This window comes from Myotis davidii, unplaced genomic scaffold (assembly GCF_000327345.1).
Source record: "Myotis davidii unplaced genomic scaffold, ASM32734v1 scaffold376, whole genome shotgun sequence".
Classification (NCBI taxonomy): Eukaryota; Metazoa; Chordata; class Mammalia; order Chiroptera; family Vespertilionidae; genus Myotis; species Myotis davidii.
This window is the reverse complement of record NW_006288121.1, coordinates 2,146,031-2,170,972: the sequence shown is the minus strand read 5'-3', so window position 1 is coordinate 2,170,972 and position 24,942 is coordinate 2,146,031. Positions and strand designations below refer to the sequence as shown.

The 24,942-nt window shown below is 39.0% G+C and overlaps 1 protein-coding gene across 1 annotated transcript in view; it reads right to left on the bottom strand.

Annotated features, from left to right (window-relative positions):
- Window positions 1-24,942, bottom strand: part of PLXDC2 (plexin domain containing 2) — a 416,974-nt gene that overhangs the window by 16,175 nt on the left and 375,857 nt on the right. Inside the window, exon 13 of the mRNA XM_006759923.2 lies at window positions 8,787-8,947. Coding sequence (XP_006759986.1) covers window positions 8,787-8,947 — 161 coding nt within the window. The remainder of the gene's footprint in view (window positions 1-8,786; window positions 8,948-24,942) is intronic.

The window sequence follows — 24,942 nt, the reverse complement described above, 5'->3', positions numbered from 1 at the left end:
CTTGGCCGGCCTGGTGTTGCCCACTTGCTGGCCCTGCCCCCTGCTGCCTGCCACCCCCACCACCATTACCAGTCGGCCTCCCTCTGAAGGGTGACTTGGGGCAATGAGGGGGGCCACCGCTGGCACCCGCTGTGGCTGGCCTGGGGCCTGTGAGCTGGGGGCAGCTCGTGCATTGAGCATCTGCCCCCTGGTGGTCAGTGTGCATCATAACAACTGGTCGTTCTGCCTTTCGGTCAATTTGCACATTAGGCTTTTATTATATAGGATATGCATAGTCCATGGACATGGGCAATAGATAGTGAAGACCTAGGGGGTTGGGTAGGGGCTGGAAAGAGGAGGATAAAGGAGTGGGTAAATAGGAGATATCTGTAATACTATCAATAATAAAAATGTATTTTAAAAAATATAGGAGTAAATAAGAATTTCTAATCTTCTCTTCTCTACAAGGTTTCCTTTATAAACCATCATTGTCCAATGGAAATACAGTGTGAGCCACATACATAATTTTATGTGTCTAGCTTCCAGATATAAAAGTGAAATTAATTTTAGTAATATATTTTACTTAACCCAATGTACCCAAATTATTTTCATTTCAACATGCAATTACTATAAAAATTAGTGGCACATTATATATTCTTTTTTATTCAAACTTTGAATTCTTGCATGTATTTTACATGGGTCTCATTCAAGGCTAGCTACATTTCAAGTGCTAAGTAGCTACATACGGGTAGGGGCTACCACATCGACAGCAGAGCTCTATAGCCTGTATTTTCTCCAATCCTGAGGGTAAGAATTACAATCTATGTAAAGGCAAGCTCCATTGCCATTGAAGCCTCAGTGCCTTCCTCAGACATGAGAGGCAGTGTTCCTATCATGTCTGCTTTCTTCTCTACTATCTTTAAACAAGTTCTTAGAACTGATTCCTTTTTCTCTGAGAGTGCTTCCAGTACTGTTCTGCAGCCACTGCAGCAAGATGAGAATTCTTAATTTTTACTTTTATGTTATTCAAAACAACAACAAAACCCGCCAATATTTTATTCATAGCATCTATTTTTTAAGGTATTGATCATCTTGATCATTAGGGTCATGGACATTTCTCTTCTTTTATATTAATACTAGAGGCCCGATGCACAAAGATTTGTGCAAGAATGGGCCTTCCTGCCCCAGGCTACCGGCACCGCCTTTGCTCGAGCCGGAGCCGCCTTTCTGCCTTCGCTCCAGCATGGGGCTGCCTTTCTGCCTTCCTACACTGCCCAAAGGCCTGGAGCAGCTGGGGCGGTGCAGAATGCCTGTGTCGTCTCCATGGTGATGACACAAGTGTCCCGCCCTGCTCCTGGCTGCTCAGAGCCTGCATATGCAAATGAACCTGCCATCTTTGTTGGGTTAATTGCATACTCATTCCTGATTGGCTCGTGGGTGTCAAGAAAGTATAGTCAATTTGCATCTTTCTCTTTTATTAGTGTAGACTAGAGCCTGGTGCATGAAATTCATGCATGGGTAGGGTCCCTAGGCCTGGCTGGTGATCAGGGCTGATCGGGGCCTTCCTTCCCCTGGCTGTCAACCAGGTTTTTCCTCCCCGCAGCTGCTGGCTGCTGGCCAGGGCCAGGACCTTTCTTCATTCCGTGCTGTCCCCTGGTGGTCAGCGCACGTCATAACGAGTGGTCAAACGCCCAGTTGGTCAAACTCCCGAGGGGACAATTTGCATATTAGACTTTTATTATATAGAGTAGAGCAATCAAATCTGTACATAAATGTTTAAAGACCAGCTATTATTTAAAATACTAAGAAAAGTCAAGGGCAGTGTTGAAAATAAATTCTTTTACTAATTTTGCTTCTCTAAATTTTTTTGTTTATAGTTCACATAGAATACTTCCATGGGATTTTTTTTAATATGATTATTGCTTTTTAATATTATTTTCTTTACCTTCATTTAGATTACATTTTATGTATATTATTTAAAAATCTTAGTGTTATGCAACACTAAAATTTATTATAAATCATAAAATGTTCATCAAACATAATGTAGAACCTAAGGCATATTTAATTCTTCTAAAAAATTAAAGACAGAGTGTCATCAAAATCTATTAAAAATTAAAGTAGACATGCTTATTTGAATGTTTCCTATTTTGTTTCAAGATAATAAACTTAAAAAAAGATTTTAAAGCATGTTAGTTGCTCTTGCATAACAGAGTAAATTTGGGTCAAAATCAAATGTCTTTTTAAAAAATTACTGAGAAAAGCCAGACAGATAAACATGAAATAAAAGCCATTTAGTAAAATGTCAAAAAAATGCTCAATGTAAGATCTGAAGAGGATGATAGAGGAATACAGAAGATAACTTCATGAAAATAGACTGTTATGCCAGATAAAGACTGAATGTCTTAGGAAAATGGAGCTCTTGTACCTTATCATGTACATAAATATACGGCATATAAATAATTAATTCAGTTATTGTTTAATATAAAATATATCAGGTGATGATTTGCTTTATTATCAAGGCTTCCTCATCCTCATCTACTTTTATCTTGGTTTTTATTTACTTCATTGCATTTAGTCATGTTTACTTAGAACTCAATATAAGAATGTATTTCTAGATTAGATTTTTAATTGTCACTTTATCCCATTGCCTATCTACAAATAAGAAGTTTAAAAGCTGAAGGCCATGTAAACACTTCACCTGAGGAAAAGTATTGTATCCACAAAATATATAATAATTGGTCCAAATTTTCTGCAAGAACAAAACATTAATAATGGCCACTGTCTTTAGCATCACTATAAATAAACACTAATGACAGTAGCTATGTAAATTGGTATACACGTTTTGGCAACATTAATTAAGTACCTTTAAACTCTTTATTTCCTTTTATTCTATTTTTGGGAATCTATTCTAAGTACACATGTATACCCATAGGTATACATCTTCCCGCATTTCTACATACAGTGAGGCAACATGGCCCAGTGGTTAAGGATATGGTCTCCTGAGAGCCTTGCCTCAAATTCTGACTCCACCACTGACTAACTGCATGATGTGGAGCAAGTTACTTAAATTCTGTGCCTCAGTTTCCTCATATATGACAGGGAGATCATCTTAGTGCCTCAAAGTCTTTGTGATGATTAACTGAGGTAATAAGCATAAATCACTTCCACTAGTGCATTTAATAAAATTACAGTTACCATTATTATGTTCATGATGGGGCTTATGATAGCAAAGAGTGAGAAGAGCTCCCATGCTCCACAGTACTCAATTGGTTGCATGAACTCTGCTTACATGCATTGGAAGATAAAGTCATTAAATTGTATCACAGTATACACAGTGTTTAGCACAAGAACTAATCCCTGCAAGTGTTCAGTGCAGTTTGTATTTCATTGTGAAGTACACAAGACACACATTGGATCACATCTAATATCACTGAAATTGAGGTGTCTCTTATGGTCAAGGGCATGTCATAGTGTAATGGATACTGTGTGATGCATACTGCATTTGATGTATCTGTGGTAGGCTAAATAACGGCTTCACCAAAATGTATATGTCATAATTGCCCAGATCTGCCAGTGGTACCTCATATGGCTAAAAGAAGACTTTGTAGCTGTGTTTACATTAAGGACCTTGGGATAGGGAGATTATCCTACATTATCCATGTGGGCCCAAGGCAATCACAAGGGGCTTTATAAGAAGAAGGCAGAGGTTCAGAGTTAGCAGTAAAAATGTGATGACAGAACAGACGTTGGAATGATGCAAAGGGGCCAGGAGCCAAGAGATGTGTGCAGCCTCTAGCAGCTGAAGCCTGAAGCCTCTGGAAGGAACCAGCCCTGCTGACACCTCTGACTTTGTTTGACTCAATGAGAATTGTTGTAGACTCTAACTTCCAGAGCTGTAAGATAATAATTATGTACTGCTTTAAGCTACTAGCAGCAACAGGAAACTAATACACAGTCTTAAATTGGCTGAAATAAGCTTCTCTTTTACTTAATAGGCAATGTTAAGCCCTCAGTGCTTTCTGAATTGCCACTTAGCATAAAAGGCAATCAATGCAGAGCTACAGAGTGAATGCTGAATGAAATAGTATACAGCCATTATAAAGATGTTTACAAAGAGTTAGTAAAACAGAAAAATGTTATTTGATAAGAAAAGAATGTCAATTTGCATTTCAGTGACATCACAGTTATATTAAATGGGCAAATATCAAATTATGCATATAAGAACTCCAAAAGAAAAGAAATTAAAATAGTAAGAGTGATTGTTCCTGCATGTTGGGACTGTAAATGACTCTCTCTTTACATTTCTGCAAATTTTCTATAATGAACAGGTATTGTTTTCATAATGCAAAAAAGTACATCAATTTTATTTAAAATTTAGATGTATAATATGGGATAAAAAGCAATTTATACAATATTGGTGCATTCCTTCTCTTTATGCACAAATAACTCTCATTTAATTGGTAATTCAGCCCGACCAGTGTGGCTCAGTGGTTAAGCATTGAGCCATGAACCAGAAGGTCATGGGTTGTGGGCCTGATCCCGAGTGTAGGGCAGGCAGGGGGCATCTGATTAATTATTCTCTCTCATCATTGATGTTCCTATCTCTCTCTCCCTCTCCCTTCTTCTCTGAAATCAATAAAAATATATAAAAAATAATTGGTTATTCAAAGCCTTCAAATTCATAGATCTGTTACTTCAGTAACTATGCAGTCATCATGAACCTGTATTTTGTTTTGCAAACATGGGTCAGCTTGAATAATAGTAAAGTTATAATTATCACCTTCAAAAATCATCCACTGAGCAGGCCCTGTGAGCTGCATGAGGACAGCAGGGTGTCGGAGGTAATGATTTAAGTAGACATTGATAGTTGACTCAGTTGGAAGGAAAAAAGGCCAAGAGGGAAAAGCTGGGAACCTGCAGAATGACTCTGCTTCACTTGAGTGTGGAAAGACAAGACAGCTCTTCCCAGAGCTATGGCTCGTTGACATTGGGGAAGTCTTCCGTCACTCAGAGCTGTGGTCTCTTCTTTTGTGTTATGAGGGAAGAGGACCAAATTATCTCTATTTGTCCCTCTAGATCTAAACATTCTATAAATACACGCATGTGTAAGTATTCACACAAACACATGGACATCTAGGCTCTGATTATAAAACAATAAGACTGATTAAAAAACGCAATTGCCAGAAAAATACTTTCACTATTCTATGGTCTCATTTTTTATTCATGCAGGGCTGCTGTGTAAAGCGGGTCTTTTGCACTGTGCAATTTTCCGCTCGTACCATCACCATGAGATATTTCACAGTATCTTCCTTTTTACGATGTCAGAAACTACCCTGCACAGCGTATTAAAAGGCTTTAACATCTGAGGGGTTACAGCAGCAGCCTGTTGTCTGGTTAGTTGCTGAAGCTTTACAGCTTGTCACTTGTCAGCTCTCTGAGGCATGCATTCATGACCTCGGGGAAGCTTTCTACTTCCTTCTGTGAAAATCCAGTACATTAACAACACTCAACAGCTTTCCAACTAAGTGCAGTGCCTGATAATTTCTCCATTCTTATGATTTTAAACAAGATGCTATTTCTAGAATACATCATATGTAAATTTTTAGTGGAATCCTGAAATGCCCTAGTATACTTTTCCCCAGGAATATTAATGGGATTCTTCTTATTTGAAAGAAACTTAAGTGATTTACTCCAAATCCTACAGAACTTAGAAGTCTGTAGGGTGCAATAAATCATGTGCATACTTTACTTTAATACAGAACAGGAAAGTAAACGCAGGAGAAAGATACACTTATATTACAATGGACAGAATCTCAGAGGAGAAATAGATTATGTCCAGCTGTCCAGAAAGAGAGATGGTTCAGGGAAGCATACAGGGTACATGGCATTGGAGGCTGTTTGGATCTTAAATTCAAGAACTGAGGTGGAAGTGGGGGGCTTTCTTGGTAGAGGAAACAGAATAAGCAATGCCTTGGTGGCAGGGAAAATTTGGGGTGTGCAAGGAGAAGAGCAAAGAGTGAAATCTGATGGCACTCTCAACTTGAAGTTGGGAAGCCATGGGTTACAGACTGAAAAGATGGGCAAGATCCAGTTCTCCAAGGCCTTAAATGGTGACCTAAAGAAGCTGCACTTGGTTCTATAGACAGTAGAGAGCCATACAGGGCTTCTGAGCAATTATTTAATTGTCTTTTCATTCACCTCTCTTTTTTAAAGGAAACAAAGGTAATTTTGACTCTGTACTTTAAAAAGAATTATACTTTCTTATTCAACAAGTGAACAAAATTCTAGGGAACCTTTCTGTTTATCAATCTATGAATTAGAAAATATTTAAACTTTACATGTTTGAAACTCTGAAGGGAAAGATTTCCTTTATTGCTCTAGTATTTATTTGGTGTTGGAAGAGCAGTGAGCCTATTAAGATGTTGAAATGAAAGCTGCACATAGAGGGGTCTCAGTAAGCTCACTCATCTGGAGGATAGAAGGTGACTTGGTCACCCCAACTTTATCCTATGGCTCCAGCCTTCCCAGTTCAGGCCTCTGGCCAACAGGATTTGGTTGTGGCCCTTTATACTCAGACCACGGTCCTTCACCTGAATGATCCAGGGCACTGGCTCCAAATCTATATTCTATGCATAGGAACACAATACTGATTCACCATGATGCTATTTTTTGTGTTTGTACGAGTGTATGTGTGTGTGTGTGTATGTGTGTGCACACACACACATACACATCTATACCCTATATAATAAAAGCCTAATAGGAAATTGTTCCCTTGACCAGGAGTTTGACCAGTAGTTTGACTGCTTGCTATGATGTGTGCTGACCACCAGGGGGATGCATGGAACATGGTAGGCATTGGCGACATGCTGTGACCTCTCATTGGCTACCTGGGGCGGGGGTGATGGGGACAGAGGTGCAGTGAGAATGTGGGATGTCCACTGAGCTCACTCTCATTCCCTCTGTTACCCTCCCCCAGGATGTCAGGGCTTACGTGTCAGGGAAGCTCCTGTGCTCAGGTGCCAGGCACCAATGAGGAGCCCGCCCAGTACCCACGTGGCCTTTTCTGGGTGAGCTGGGCCACAGCTGCCGGGGCCTCAGGAGCCGGTCGGGATCCCCGTGGGTTCGCACAGGAGCCAGTCCGCGAGGCTGACCAGGAGAGAGCGCGCTGCCTGCCCAACTTCCGTGCTGTAGCACTGGGTAGCCAAGAGGCCCATGCTGTGCCCCGGACCATAGCATCCAGCCGTGCTCACCACATCTCTGTGTGGGGACTCAGGCACTGTGACTCAGGTGGCAAGGGCATGTGGGGGATTGGGGGCCCAAGTGCTGCCCAGGGCCCAGAGGTTATCTGGGACTTGCCCTTCCTTCCACACCAGATGCTCATGCTTCAATCGCCAGCCAGGCCTAGGGACTGTACCTGTGCATTAATTTCATGCACCAGGCCTCTAGTCTATGTATGTAAAAGCCTAATATGCTAAGTGTCTGTCCAGGTAATGACATCACATAGCAATGTCCAGCTTCCTCTCCCTAGTGACTAGAAACTCCTTGCAGTTTCTTCAGTCCAGGAACATGACTTGCTTTATAGCCAGGTGGAAACATTTTATTCTTTAAATGTCTGTGAAGCATTTTCCTATGCTTCATCTAATTTTATCCTCACAGAGCAGAAGTCTGGAGTAGGTAGATGGGAGACTTGGTCAAATCCTATTTTCTTTTCATTAGTCAGAAAACGTAGATTTAGAAAGCTTAGAAACTTGACCTGACTGAAAAGAAGTAAGAAATGGTGGACCTTGAAAATGACTTTAGGTTTTCTCACTGTGCAGAATATAGTCAAACACTGCTGCAGCTAAATATTTTACCCCTTGTTCTCCCTGCGTTATCTACAATAATAATCTGCTCCGTGTTGATATTTACTGCTGTGTTGCTGACAATTACACGAAAGAGAAGTCGGGTGCTTCACTGGGCTGGAAAAAGTTTAGCTAAATCAGAAAGCAGGTCTAATTAAGCAAGTTCATTCTATATCTGTAAAAGGATAGGTTGACTCATACATGTGTGATATATATAAAACTCTCGCTGGCGCCATTCGCATGTGTGTGTTTCAATCTGTCATTATCAATCATGAATTTGGTTGGCATTTCTATTATGGAGAAAGGGCGAATAGTGATATTAAAATATTTCTTCTAATTAATTTCCTTTCAATGTTCACAAATTCGTGCACCAGGCCACCAGTATAAATATAAAAATGTACATCATTACACAAAGTTGTGGTGGCCCATACCATTATATTATTGTTATATCTGTTATAATATAAAGCTACTATTTTTCCAGAATAGTTTGTGAACATTTTGAGAGCAGGCCCATCCTATAGTAACTTGCATGCTGCCAGAACTTAATTAGCATTTATTGATTAACTGACTTAAGAAAACCTCTTTAGCCTCCAGCATATGCTGCATTTCCTTCTAGAATCAGGAGAACAGCTGGTTAACATATTGGATATAAAAGGGCAAAAAAGTATGGTTTCCATTTTCCTTTAGATCTGTAAAAAGCAAGATAGGTTATTTCTTTAAAAACTCCTGAGATAACTGAACTCATCACATGAAAGCAATCTATCAATGTGTGTGTGTGTGTGTGTGTGTGTGTGTGTGTGTGTGTGTGAGAGAGAGAGAGAGAGAGAGAGAGAGAGAGAGAGAAATCAGCCAGCTCCCAACTGCAAAATGGAGAAATAATGTGCAAAATAGTAAATACAGGTGATGTTAGCAAATGGAGAGAGTTTGTAAATTAGTATGGTTGTATGTGTAATACTTGCAACTTACCTCTATAAAGAAGATGCTGGCTGCTGATGTTGGATGGTGATACATGTAGACTGTCACAAGAATGGCTGCTGCGATAATGAGGACCAGGATGAGGATCCCAACAATGAGGCCAGCATGCAGCGTTCCCCCTTTCTTCTCAGCTGCACTGTCATCTGTGGAGGCTGAGAGAACAGCACAGCTGTCAGGACATCCAGGTGTGTACTCTTAAGTGTGAGTTTTCATTAAAAGGAATATTTTGATTTTAAGGAAAGTACTGTTGGATATTTTTATTTTACTTCCTATGCAACTTTTCTTTTCCATAACACCCATTTTAGAAGTTAGATGCTTTTTATTTGGGCAATAAAAAAATCCATACTATTAGTGATTAAAGTTATATTTATAATTGTGTTATAATTTATAGTTCAATAAGCAAGATCAATAGTCTTTGTTCTAAAAGTACTACAGAAAATCTAAAACTCTAACTATATAATAACCTTAACTTTGATTTTTCTCATTAAACCACTGGCCCTTTTACCTATGGGAAAATTGATTACTTTTCGAAACCTCCTCTTTCATTTTCTTGTGGAAATTTTAAATTGAAGAATATTAGACATGTTTTTTTGTGACTATACAAGCATTTTCAGAAAGTCTGCATAAGTCCAAAGGATAATTTTCAAAATCTGTCTTAAACTGCAATGCTCTTTAAAAGTATAACAGATGGAAGCTAAATGACCCTCAAATAGTTTTATCACTATCTAAAGGGAACACACAGCATATAAAAATATCCTACTATGCCACAGGCCAATACAAATTTCTCTAACTCTTACTGAGATGCTTTCCACCATTATACTCATTTTCAGAGAGGTATTTCTGAATTTCTAAAGTAATAACTTTCCAACTTAAAGTCAATCAACCAAATAAAAGTAATCTATAAAGTATTATCTTGTTCTAAAAGTCTGCAATCTTTGATGACTACACGGGCATCTAGAGATCTTTTTAAATTATGTGCAGCAGGTAACCGTATCTTAGTGCAAAATAAAACTGGTATTTTTGAGTGATAAAATTCATTAAGAGTCATAGAAGTTTTAGAACAGTGATTCCTAATAATTTCGTTACCAATTTATGTCTTTGTTATTTTCACCATTTGCCTCTATGTTTTAACGATTTTTTGTCTATTAAAGCTCATTTAATAAGCACCAATTTCTTTTTTAAAAAATTTTAATACAGAAAATATGACTTCCTATCAGAATGTGTGGTGAATGCTAAATAACAAAATTCTAGATAAATCAAAGGAACTTGACCTCCCCAATTTTCTCACCCTTCCTTTGATGTTGCTATTGTTTGTTTTCTCTGCTTGAGACCCTTATTGTTATTCAGTAATCTTTCTCCAAATCAAATAAAGATTAAAACCCTAAAGCTTTCCCTTACCTAGCAGAAATTCATTAGTGAAAGAATGTAAAATGTAAAGGGTAATCTACACTAATAAAAGAGAAACATGGTAATTGGCATATGACCGCTACCCTTCCCATTGGCTAATCAGGGAGATATGCAAATTAACTGGCAGCCAAGATGGTGGCTGGCAGCCAGGCAGCTGATGCAAACAGGGAGTCTTGCTTGCTTCAGTGATGGAGGACTCCAACGTTCCCAGCGGGGCTTCAGCCAGCCGGACCACAACATTGTATCAAATACAGACGGTAAACAAAGGCCAGAAACCTGTTTTGAGCAGCCCAGGCCTCAGAGCTAAAGCTGGCCCAGAGTTAAAGAAAAAAAAGAAAAAAAAGAAAAAAATGGAGCGGTTGGGAGCTTTAGTCCCAGCCTGAAAACAGCCCTCAGCCCCTCACCCAGACTGGCCAGGCACCCCAGTGGGGACCCCCACCCTGATCCAGGACACCCTTCAGGGCAAACCAGCCAGCCCCACCCATGCACTAGGCCTCTACCCTATATAGTAAAAGGGTAATATGCTCCCAGCACCAGGATCAGCGGAGCCGCGAGGCCTCCCGGCACCGGGATCAGCGTGACAGGGGCAGCGCCCAAACCCCCTGATCGCCCTGCGGCTCTGTGTGTGACAGGGGGTGGGGCCCCAACCCCCAACCCCCCTCAGGCCCTGCTCTGTGTGTGACAGGGTAGAGCCATAACCTCCCCATTGGCCCTGCCCTGAGTATGAGAGTGGCGGCGCCCCAGCCCCCTGATCCGCCCTTCCCTGAGTGAGACAGAGGGCGGTGCCCCAACTCCCCTATCGGCCCTACTCTGTGAGTGACAGGGGGGGGCTCCCCCACCCCCTGATGGGCCCTGGCCTGTGCGTGACAGGGTACGGAGCCCCAACCCCCCTGATGGGCCCTGGTCTGTGCATGACACAGGGTGGCGCCGCAACCTCCCCATCGACCCTGCCTTGAGTGTGACAGGGGGCAGTGCCCCAACCCTCCAATCGGCCCTACCCTGAGCGTGACTGAAGGTGGCATCGCAACCTCCCAATCTGCCCTGCTCTATACATGACAGGGGAAGGCGCCCCAACTCCCCAATCGGCCCTGCTCTGGGCCCGACCAGGGGCTGCACCTAGGGATTGGGCCTGCCCTCTGCCACCCGGGAACAGGCCTAAGCCAGCAGGTCGTTATCTCCCGAGGGGTCCCAGACTGCGAGAGGGCACAGGCCGGCCTGCGGGATCCCCCTTCCCCCGAGTGCACACATTTTTGTGCACCGGGCCTCTAGTTCATTCTATAAAAAGTCATTTACTGGGAGATTCTGGGAAGACGGCAGTAAAGAATCAGGACTCTGTCTCTTCACCTAGATAACAATTGCACTGGCAGAATCTGTCTCAGGCAGTGATTTTCAAACAGTGTGCCGGGGCACGCACACTGATGTGCCACAAGAATTTTTAAAACATTCAATACCTGACTAGTCAGGGCCACTTGACATCTTTTCCCTTAGATTGTTAAATTAAAAATAATGACAACAGTCAATACAACAACAGTCATCTGCTGTGAATGAATCAAAACTATATATATGGCATTTTAGTAATTAGTTTATGTGTACCATGAGATGAAGAAGGTTGGAAATCACTGGTCTCCCATAGCTATTTCGGAACTCTGGACTATATTGAAGGCCTTCAACTTACCAGGTAAGGCTTAGACCATAAATTGTGGTTAATTTCAGTCAATTTCAGCTCTTAGCACAGTAGTAGCCACCTATTCTTCACCCCTGAACCATGTGACAGGCAGCTGTGCATGTGTATTGATCACTGATTGGTGCTTCTGATCACAGAGGTGCACACAGAAAGACAGGCAGTCATTGTTGTTGCACCTCCCCCATGATTGCAAGCCTCTTCCCCTTTGGTTAACTGAATTCCAAGGGATTGAAAGAGCCAGCATTCTTCTGCCCTGGCAAGTGTGGCTGAGTTGGCTGGACATGATACTGTGCACTGAAAGGTTGCTGGTTCGATTGCAGGTCAGGGCACATGCCCAGGTTGCAGGCTTGATCCCCAGAAGCGGGTGTGTAGGAGGCAGCCAATTGATGTTTCTCTCTATATATTTCCTCTCTCTCTCTCTCAAGTCAATAAAACACATTAAAAAAGATAAGAAGAGGCATCACGCTTCTTGTTGCTTCCCCTTTTACTTTTGTCATTTTCCCCTTTTCGGAGCCAGATATGAACACATAGAACACTCAAAAACAACTATGTATAAGGGGAAAATTTAAAAGTGACAGTGCACACCCAGAGAAAGGCTCAGAATAGACTTGAGAAGACCTTAAGCTTACACTTCAAGCTGAACCTCAATACAGAGACAGCCTACAGCAATAAAAACACAACACAACACAACACAACACAACAAAATAAACAAACCTAGCAAACCCTGAGGTAGGAAAATAATTTGATTCCCAGAGTTACCACATTATTAGGTTCAAATGTCCAGTTTCAAACAAAAATTCACAGAAAGGTGTGGTTCATTCAAAGAGAAAACAATCAATAAAAACGGTCCTGAAATAGAATCTATTAGAAGCTGGGAGACTACTCAGAAAGGTCAGGAGGGACCCAGACTTTGATTCCACACCGAGGATTATCTTAATGCTCTTTCACTTATACCCAAAAGCCAAACAACATCCTCACCTCCACACAGGACAATTAAAATATTTAGCCTTTTTAGCTTTATATTGTGTATTCAAATAAGAGGAATTAATGATAAAGGACAAGACACCATAAAGTAGAGCCTCAAAGCCACAAAAACAAGTATATACATATATTTGAAAAGCCTATCAAGTCGAGGCCTTCTTTGTACTACGTTGAAGACATTTTAAAACATAAATCATGCACAGAAATGGAATAGTATCAAATATAATATGCTGTCATCTGATGAGACTTTCAAGTTTCTAGTTTTTACTATTTTATAAGATGCAGATCAATATTTAGACACAAAGAGGATTGCGAGAATTATCAAATGTATCAAAGCAATCTGTGGTGTGGGGATAGTTTTAGTTATGATGATAGCAAAAACAACAGCTTTAAAAGGCATTAAGTACAGATTAGATAATATTTAAGATCTTACATAAATGTGTTTAATTTGCTGCATTCCAAGAAAAGTTTATGACTTGTTGATAAGAGGAAAGATTAAAGAAAAAGAAAGAAAGAAAGAAGATAGGAGGAAAGAGAAGTAAATTTGGTATGTTTCTTCAAAGTGTAACATTTAATTTTAAACCTCTATGTCTTCTTGTTTTTTCTATGACTGACATTTTTCAAGGTTTACAGCACATAGCATTGATATTCTGTTAAAAGTACAATTCTTCAGTATGATAAAAAGATTTTTATACATTGCTAAAGTGATCTGTGCCCACTGTTAAATCTTGCCAATAACTTAAGTCCAGAAATAAAGTAAAACTAAAATACAAATGCTCCTTGCCTGTAATTTTATTCACTTTAGAACTAACTCTTTCCTTGGCTTTAAAAAGAAACACCACAGCCCATAAATTCTGCTTTGTATTAATGTCCTTTGGGGGACCAAGAGGCTTTGGACAAAGTCTTGCACAAACTTGTTCAAAATTCATAAATCTTATGCAGATAATGTCAAAATGTTCTTTTTAAAAGATAAGTAAAGTTAAACTATAAATGCTCAAAGTGTTAGTGTTCCATTTTTGGCTTAAACACACACACACACACACAGACACAGGACATTCCCTATGGAATATTACCTAACCCATTTATAAGCTAAAGCATGTAATGGAAGAAAATCAAGTGATACAATTTTTCAATAAATTAACTTTCCTTTTAAAGTTTCCCTTGTAACTGATCTTATTTTGTAGCTCATATATTTTTCCTCTTAGCTCTTTTAGCTTTTCTACAGTCGTGATAATTTAGTGTTTCTCCTGATGTTTTATGCATTCTCTTATTTTTTTAAATCCTCACCCCAGGAAAAGGTTTTTATTGATGAGAGAGAGAGGGGGAGAGAGAGAGAGAGAGAGAGAGAGAGAGAGAGAGAGAGAGAGAGAGAGAAACACTGATGTGAAAGGGAACAATCAGGTGCCTCTTGTACCTGCCCTGACTGGGAGTCAAACCCGGGACACTTTAGTGCACAGGATGACACTCTAGTCAAGTGAGCCACCGGCCAGGGCTATTCTCTTATTTTTCATAATTCTCTTAGTTCTTTCAGCTTCTTAATCATGGTCTTATTACTTTGTTGGGTGCTTACCAATCTGTCAATATTACGTAGGCAGTAGGGTACCTTGAAATATACAAGCTATACCTAATCCACAGTATGTTTCACTGTGACAACACACTCATAATTCACGTTATGACATCGCCATAGGAGAGACCTGGGTAAGCACTGTGAAAAGATGTTACAATGAGTGCAAAAGACACAGCTAAGTGCACTAGGTACGGCGAGAATAGCTGGCAGGAGCAGCTGGCCCAGGTTCTCCTGCAGCCTGTGCTACATGGCAACTGTGAAATTTCATTCAGGGAAACTTCTGGGCTAAAGGAGCTTAAGGTATGACAATCTTTTAAAACAATAATCCATTGCTTTTTATCTTAGTAACTGACGCTAAATAAAATTACCATGAAATCATATGAAAAGCAATGCTTGATTCCAGCAAAATGAGGGATTGTGGAGAGCAGCCGCAGCCCAGCGTGCCTCTGGCCTCATTATGCGATCAGAGCTCTCATGCAGCGTCTGTCTGAGCACCTAAGAGCAAAGGGTTCACAGTGTGATGGCTACACAAAACCAAAAATAAGCCTCTGGAGTAATCCATTACCATTTTTCATTTCTTATGTGTATGTACTACTTTTAAAAAGTAATATACCTATGCCTCCAATATTTTCTGCAACCAAGCTCTTTAAAAGACCTACTTTTTAAAGTTTTCCTAATATCAGCATTCTATCCAAAGTTGTCTTGTTTCTATATTTAAAAATACATTAAAATTATTTTTGAAAAAATAAATCTTTACATATAATAATCCACAGATAAGAAATCCTAGTTCTCCAGGAAAAAAAAATAAACTAAAGAATTTTGTGGAAACAGTTTCTCTTTCAATTTTATGCCAAACCCTTGCAGTGGTTAAGAAATTAAGGTTTTAAATTACAGAAAAATCTTAAGAGAGTTTTCTAATGAGCGTATTCACAGTGCTTTTGGAACACCAGAAATACGGTTGGAAAAATACTTTCAAGATGCAAGGGTACAGAACAGAGTGACTCTAAGCCACCAAGTCACTTATGTTAAGAGTCCATTTATAGACAAACTTTTGATTATAACAATGAATGCTTACTTTCTTATCAAATCCACCAGGTTTTCTGAACTGGGAGGAAGAATCCTCTTTAATACCTCCTATCAATGGAAAGATAGATGTGTGTCCCATCTGCTCAGCTAACATGGAACCTTCGTACCTCCTAGGTCAATAGGAGGCTTTCTTGAAATTATTCATGGAAATGGGATTCATTCTCCTGCAGAAGTTTAAGTGCATGTTGTTGGAAGCAAGGACATCTCAATGAATAGTTTTTCTATTGGAAAGAGCAAGATCTATCCCACTTGCACCGGCTCCGAATACCTACCCCTAGGAAAACAGGCCACCAAGGTCCTTATGGGGTCAACTATCCCAGAGCCCAGCAGTAGCTGGAGGTTGGATATGAACCTGCAGCCAAAATGTGAAAAACAAAAGCCCAGCTGCCAGGGCTCACAGTGGCAGTAAGCTGTGTAAATAAAATTGACCTTATGGCGTTTATCCATAAGCAGCTTCTTTTGAAAACTGCTGAATATTAAACCAATTGCTCTGGTACCTGAGTTTATGTTAGAGATTAATGAAAACCTTTGGGTTTCCTAAAAAGCATGGGCTAATTTAGTTGCAGTAGATACCAATCTGGCCAGTGTGTGCCACAGGGTTGAAACTTTAGTTCTTGATGTCCTTTACCCCCATAAAACGCTTTTGTTATTTGCTGTGGTTTGATGTATACAATCCCCAGCGGGGTAAATGGGCAGGGCCACATGATTGTCTCAAGGAGACAATCAGAAACTGGAGAAAAAAAAAAATTGAGCAGAGCCTGGAATTTCATTTTAGTTTGTGTTACCAGAACTAATAAAATATATCAAGGGCAGAAAGAAAATACTGAAACCGCTGAGAACCAGTTTTGCAGGCTATTTATATTTCACAGCCTAGTATCAATACTGGCAAAACGTGGCTCAGATAATGACCCTAACAGGGACAGAATACACTCGCCTGCCTGGGAAGAAAGATGCTATAAAATTCTGTTTGACACAATTGCCTGCCTCGCGGGTCCTGGAATATCAAGTTTCCTGAAACATGACGTGCCATACGTTGAACGTGGGATAGACTATGATTAGGAGGTGAGCACTAGTCTCAGTCTAACCCTTCCCATCAAATCAGCTGTGTACATGGCCCCACTCGCAGGTATGCAGAGCTCCCCTAAGCTTTACATTTGGAAGGGCTTTGCTCTCAAAGTCTTGGGGGATGAGATAGGAGGAGCCACAGGCTCATTGGACTCCTTGATTTGGCAATTGGTGCTGCTGTGTTCTCGGAGATCCTGTCTGACTTTAATAGGGGGAGATGGCAGACAAACGGCTGCATAGTTGACTGAGCAACTTCTGGAACAACTCTCCCTGCAGGCCAGGATGGCCAGGGGAGCACAGCGCCTGCTCTGACACCAGAGCATTTGGTGGTGCAGCCCTGTATGTCCCGTATGAACTATGTGGCCCCAGGCAAATGAGTTAAGTCTGTGCTTCTAGTACTTCATGTGTAAAATGGGATTATAATCGTTCTTTCGTTACAGGGTGCTTTAGGGATTACATTATATAAGTAGGCAAAGCCCTTAGATGAGTGCCTGGTGGTATATAGTAACAGCCCAATAATTGCTAAATGATTTTATCATTATTAGTAACTACGCAGGGTGTAGTTAAAACACGAATGAAATAATCAGAAGTGTTAAGTTTTGTGCATACTGATTAGAGAAGGTGCTTTGCTGTCACTTTCTCTCTTTTTCTTTTTCCTGAGGTAAATTGGATCCTTGAAATACACAGATCTTAAGTGAATAGTTCAACAAATTTTTATAACAGTAAATACCAAAGTAACCATTATCAGAACACGTCCGTGGCCTCAGAAAGTTCCCTTTTCCCGTTTCCGGTCAATGCTTACCACGCCCTACCACAGCCCACAATGGGCAACCACTGTGCTGATTTCTACTACTGTAGATTAATTTCACCTGCATGGAATTTCATATAAATCAACTACTCTCTGCACTCTGTCATGCGTATTTTAAAAAATGTATCTGTGTCACTGCATGTACCACTAGTTTTATTTTCTTTCTGATGAATAGTAAGTCCATTGTGTGCATATACTCAATTTATTTATTATTTCACCACCGAACATTTGGATTCTTTTCCGGTATTGGTAATATGAATACAGTTGCTATGAATATTCTTGTACAATATTTTTGTGAATGTGTTTCTTTTGGATGAATTTTTAGAGGTAGAATTTATGGCTGAAAAGGAAGATATGTTTAAATTTGTAAGAAACTGCCACTTTCTAGTTACTGTATCTTCAATATCGGTGTACTATCTTTTTAGTTTTAGCCACATGAATTTGTATTTCATTGAGGTTTTGGTTGGGTGCCTTTTTATTACTAACTAGAGGCCTAGTGCACAAAATTCATGCACTGGGGGGAGTGTGTGTGTGTGTGTGTGTGTGTGTGTGTGTGTGTGTACCTTAGCCTGGCCTCTGCCCTCTCGCAGTCCAGGCTCTCACAGTCCAGGACTCCTTGCTCCTTACCGCCTGCCTACAGCAGAGGCCGGAGAGACTCCCACTACCACCACTGCACTCACCAGCTGTGAGCCCTCCTTCTAGCTGAGCAGTGCTCCCCAACGGTGGGAGCGCACTGACCACCAGGGGGCAGCTCCTGCATTGAGCGTCTGCCCCCTGGTGGTCAGTGTGCATCATAGCGACCTGTCATTCCGTGTTCAGTCGATTTGCATATTAGGGTTTTATTATATAGGATTTTCAAGAGTTCTGATATTTTCTGGATAGAAGTCTTTTGTATTTGCAATTTCTATATTGTAAGTATTTTTCTCTTCATTTTATTAACAGAAGTTTGATGAACACAAGTTTTCAATTTTGATAAATTAATCAATTTTTAAAACAGTCTTTTTAGGGGCTATTAAATTTATTAAAACTTTCAAAGAACCAACTTTTGACTGTGTTAATATTCTCTATCATTTGCTTATTTTGTATTTATTTTTCTTTTTTTTCCTACTCATCTTCTTTCCTTCCTTGTCCTTATTTTGGGCTTAATGCTCATTTCCTTAGGCTTCTTAGATGCAGGCGTGGGCCATTATTTTAAATCTTTTTTTCCATATAAGTGTTTAGAACTATACATTTCTTTCTTAGTACTTTCTAACAGCATCCCACAAATTTTGGTTTGTTGTACCCATTATCATTCAGCTGCAATGTTTGCTAATTTTCCTTACAATTTCTTCTTTGATCCCTATATTATTTAGAAGTGGTTTTACCTGTCACAAATTTGAGACTTTTTCCAGATATCATATCGTTACTGATACTTGTTTGATTCTTTTTATAAAGAATATAGTCTATAAAACTGAAATTTAAGATATATTTATAGTTTAGTATGTGGTCTATTTTGGTGACCATGTAAATGTATACTTGAAAAAAAAAATCTATATTCTGTAGTTGTAAGGACCAGAGCTCTGAAATATCAACCAGAATAAGGTGGTTGACAGTGTTGTTTAAATCTATATACTTTCTAATTTTATTATTTGTTGGCCCAATTTTTTAATGTTGTAATATCTTCCTGATGAACTGACCTTGCTATCATTTTAATAATTCCTTCTCTTTTCTTCTGTTGATACTCTTTGACCTTAAGTCTATGTAACCTGTATTTATATTGCCACTCTATTATTAGGTTTTCATATATTTTTTCATTATTTTACCTTAAAGCATTTTATGTCTTTATGCTTCATATTCATCTTTTATACAGAAGATAACTGGGTCTTGCTTTTGAAAAAGTCAATCTGATAAACTATGCTTTCAACTGGAGTGTTTATTATTTTTACAGTTAATACAATTTTTGATATAACTGGATTTGGATCTACCATTTACTATTTGTTTTCTTTGTGTCCAATATGTGGCCCATTTTTATTCCACTCTTGCCTTTTTTAGGTTAAACAAATATTTCTTAGAATTCCATTTACACTTAGCTCTGCATTTTTGTATTTTTTCTTCAATGGCTGCTGAGCATTATGTTAACATATGTTAAAATTATAGAGGGGATGAGCACAGAAAGGAAAGAAGGTATTGATGAGAGAGGGATGTAGTAAGCTATTTAGCTGATGACAAATGGAAATTGTATTGGTATTGAGAGATACTTCTTGGAGCCACATGTGTATTTCTTTTCTTTTTTTTTTTTAAATATATTTTATTGATTTTTTACAGAGAGGAAAGGAGAGAGATAGTGATAGAGAGTTAGAAACATCGATGAGAGAGAAACATGAATCAGCTGCCTCCTGCACATCCCCCACTGGGGAAGTGCGCGCAACCCAGGTACATGCCCTTGACGGGAATCGAACCTGGGACCTTTCAGTCCGCAGGCCGACGCTCTATCCACTGAGCCAAACCGGTTTCGGCACACATGTGTATTTCTTAAGAACTTTTGCTAAATATTTTTCTATGGTCTATGTTCTATCAGCAAGATAAACTCTATAAATCAACATGAAGGGAAACAGTGGATTCCATGTGATTTTTCTTTATCTTTGTCTTTGTCGGATAACAATATTTTACACTTTACATTGGACAATGAAACTGCAATTTTTGCAGGTAAAATAATGATAAAAAGGAAATTAGCAATTTCACATGGTGCAACAAAATACAGAAAGTGTAACTATCTTTATCAAAATAAATGATTGCAACAGATAAACTATACAAATTTTCACATATATTGAAATGATTTGCAAGATATGACAGACATAATGCTTTGGGGGCTCCTGCCTCTGCTGAGTAAGCTGTGTTCTGTACATGTAGACAGAGGTCATTTCTTGTTGCCACTAATTCAAATTTTGTTTGAGGGGAGTCATGAGGTAAAGGTAAGGACCAATGGATGCACTCAGAGTAAGGTATGTCATTCTTATGGGACTCTGGCAGAAAGAAATCAAGAGTTCATTGAATTCTTGATATGCTAAGTGTGGTCTGTGAACTGGTGGTACCTGCATCACCTGAGAGCATGTGTGAGATGCAGTGCAAAGGTTGGGCTCCACCCAGAACTCCTACAGCAGACACTGCATTTCAACAAGACCCCTCTCTTCCCCCAATAATTCCGATGCTCATACTATTTCAGAGGCATTGCATCACACCACTAGCTCACAATTGACTTCCCATGGGAGTTTCCCGGGGGCTTAAGATATTGCTGCCTGGATCTCAGCTCCAGGGGTCCAGTTTACCCGGACTAGAGGATGATCTGAGCACTGGGGGTGTTATAAGCTGGAATAATAAAATTAGATGAGAATAAGCAGGTGATTTCAATGTACAGAGAAACCTGACAACCACTACTCTGGATACCATTTTTTTGAGAGAAATCTTTAATCCTTGGGGATATTAAAAATAACATTCTGAAGTATGGCACATACATACTTAGAATAGAGTCAGTGCTGTTATGAAAAGTAGTCAGACAGAGCAAAAGATAAAACCAAATGACAAGATGATTACGTTTTTTTAGAAATGGAAAGCAATAGATATTCAATAGCCTGTCAAAAGAAAAGAACAGTTTCCCTTTGCTTACAAGACTGTGACCTGTGCTGAAGAAGTAGATGAAAACACACACACAACAACAACAAGGGAGACAGGTAGAAGAAATGAAAGATAGCTTGCTTTTATTATTTATGTATTAAAATAAAAAAATAATTCGACTGAATGATAAATGAAACACTAGACACCTGGTCTGTCACTACAGACTAGGTCATAAAAATATACTTAGAAATGTTCTAGTGAAAAAGTCAGAATAATGTTCTAACATTTTCTCTTTGAATAAAAAGTCTATGATATATTCAGAAATGAAAAACTAAACAACAGTAACAAAAATTAGACCAGCCCTTCCATAGTAGCTCATCAAAGTATATCTGCTTTAGCTCTTTGAAATCACTTTGCAGGATTGTACCTAAAATTAATTTAATCGTGTTCTGCAAACTGCCTCAATGTAGCTATTTCAGCATCTCTTTGATAGAGATACCACATTCTATCTAAAGAATGCAGCCTTTTAGAATCCAGGTTTAGTAAAATTCCTAGAAATAAGAAGAGATGACAAATGCAGCACCGCCTGCATAATACAGCTGCCGGGAGTGCTGACACTGTTTAAATATTAGTGGCAATGAAGAAGGTAGAGTCAAAACTTATTTTTAACTTAGCTTTATCAAAGGGAAGAACCATTAGAGGAACCAAGAGAGAATGCAGCTTTCGGTACTTGGATACATCTCAACCAATGAATTTTAAGTAATAAAATAAAATCACCGGATTTTAGAGCCAGAAATCATTTTAACATCTGCAGTACAGAGGAATGGCACAATTCAATTTCCTAAATTGAATTGAAACGGGTTGAAGATTTTACTTTTCAATTAAAAGAAGTTGCCATTGATTTAGTTTTCAAAAATCTGTAATCCTGGATATCATTTTGTGCACTTTGCATAGGTCTTTCCTTTCAAATGGAACTCTTCTAATAAGGTTTTGCTCAGAACTAGAAATACAATGATGTGTTTTTTTTACCCCCCCCCAAACACCCCAATTACAGTTGACCTTCAATATGGTGTTAGTTTCAGGTGTACAGCTTAGTGGTTAGACATTTAAATACCAAGATGTGGCTTTATTTATTTATTTTTATTTTTAAATATATTTCTTTATTGATTTCAGAAAGAAAGGAAGGGAGAGGGAGAAATAGAAACATCAATGATAAGAGAGAATCATCAATCGTCTGCCTCCTGTAAACCCCCCACTGGAGATTGAGCCTGAACCCTGGGCGTGAGCCCTTGGCCGGAATCGAACCTGGGACCCTTCTAATGCTCTATCTACTGAGCCAAACCGGCTAGGGCTCAAGCTGTGGTTTTTAAATGCTTATAACTATTATGCACATTTATATAACAAGAAGATGTGATTTTCAATGCTTACATATATTCAAAGAATACATTATAGATATCTCTTACTGGTGAATTAAGTTTGAATTTCTAGAGGAACCAAATAGGCTGAAAGAACTTTAAATAAGGTTTTCAACATAAACTACAGAGCAGCCCTGTAGTCTGGAGGCCACATGCCAGTGATGCAGCCACTATTCAATTACACAGGAGAATCAACCGATTGTGATTTTCACAGAAAGGATAAAGTGGAAACGAATGCATACTTACATGTGAAAAGGAAATTTCATTTTCAGGCACTTATAAGTATAATCTGTTGTTACCAAAAAGGACACAGAATATAATAGGTGCTCATACAACACCTTATACTGACATTTCCCATGTGAAATTTATTGTAAGAGACCTGAATTATAAGGGACCAGCAATACTGTGAGGTTGTTAAGGACTTGAAATGTGCGCCAAGGTTAAATAGACTCACATCCCAGCTCTGCTACACACCAGCCAGGTAACGCACCCGTTCTGTGCCTGCATTTCCTCAGTTATAAAATGGAAATGAAACACAGGACCAACCCATAGAGGTATTAGATAAATTAAGTGAGGTATATATGCACAGTATTTAGAATGGTGCCTAGAACACAGTAAACACTCAATAAATATTTTTTCTCTCTTCTTTTTTGCCTCCTCACCCCTCTTCATCCCCTCCTCTAATTTTTCTACTTTCTCTTCCTCTTCTGTTTTTCACATGAATAAGGGACAGGTATACTAACTGACTTGACTTATATATTACTCTAAACTTAATACTATAAATATGCAAACGGTAATATTTCAGTTGGAGATATGTAATATTTATAAGTACCGCGCGCTAACCGATTGCGCCACTGGAGCTCCAGATATGTAATATTTAGAATGGTTCATCTGAGTTTTTGTATTCAGCCACTTACAATAGTCAATTAATACTATACCTTATTAAGGGACCTGTACTCATTAGATATCATTCTTTTTGTTCACATTTTTTTCATGTTTTCTTCAAGTTACCTACAGAGCTTAGAATGCCCACTCAACCCTGAAGGATGATAAAAACTTTTCAATCAAAGCACTAGTCTGAAACTTCCAGAGGCTCTGCCTAGACCTGTTCTAAAGGTAGCAGGAAACTCAGTGCACAATGGAAGATTCACCAGGAGCGATTTAGCCGCCTGTAACTCAGTGCGGGCCCTGTCAATGGGAAACTCTGTGTGTGCTTTCAGGGTCTAGCTGCTCAGAGGTATTTTATGCTTTGATATCAAAGATGAAAGAAAACTCCTGGAAAGTGAATGTATAATCATCTCAGCTGTGGATTCCACGAAGAAAATCAACTACTTTAACCACAGACATGACCTAGAAAGACTCAGAGCCAAGGTAATCTCACACCTAAAGGATGAGATGTGTAAAGACAGTCACTGGTTTCTAGCTACATATTGACTATTTTTCCAGAAAAGTACAGACCTCTAAATTAAAAGACTTTTTTTCTTTATTTTAATTGTTGATATTCTTACAGATGTTCCCCCCACTTTCTTATTCTTCACCCAGTTCTCACCCTCTGGCCATTACCACACTGTTATCTGTATCTATGGGTTACGCCTATATATGTTCTTTGGCTAAACTAGAAAGTTCTATCAAGAAATAGAAGGTGCTAAATGTCTTTGCAACAATATATAGCAATTTACAAAAATGTATTAGCTTGCATTAGAAAATTCTCAATAAATGTGGGAAAACATTTAAATCAGGCTTCCTTTTTATTATTAGCTCAGTTATGCAAAATGTTAAGCTGGAGGGTGACGGAGAAAACAATTCTGAGCTCTTTTTTTCAACACATTTAATTAGCTAATGAAGTTAGATTTAAATTGGCAACTCTTTCTGAATCTCCATCTTCCATAAAATAAAAAGCAATGCTAGCATGCTATCCTGATGAAGATGCTATAAAACATAATATGTGATTTTTATTAAACACTGTTTTGAAAGAAAATTTATCTTAATACTGATCAGGCTAGTCTGCTCTAACCGTATTTTAGGAAAACTATTTTATAAACAACCCTAGAGATGAAGAGAGTTCCAGTAAACAAACATAATTGAACTCTCATTGTGATATTTTAAAATTCTGATGGACACTTGCTGCATATCAATGATCTCAGTATCACCTGGAAATCCAAGTACACTGTTCTAGCAGAACAAAAGTGAAAAAGGCCTCCATTTAAATGTTCAAACTTACTTAACTTGGTTTCTCAGCGTCATAAGGCAGTTCTAATGTCCTGAATTAAAAACATCTCCAGTTTTATGATTCCTTGCTGCTTTAAACAACATTAAGGAATGTCTTTGGAATAATTGGCAATATTCTAAAAACCTATTTACCAATGTGTGCTTGACAAAAAATGGAGTCTGTGAGATGCTACTTATAAAAAGATTTTATGACCAAATGAGAAATGCTAGCTGCTCCATCTTTATTACCATCTCAGTTTTCTTAGAATACATGCTCTCTGAAAGCAAAGGACTTGTCTAAGTTTTGGTCTCTGCCATAGCCCCAACCCTGCAAC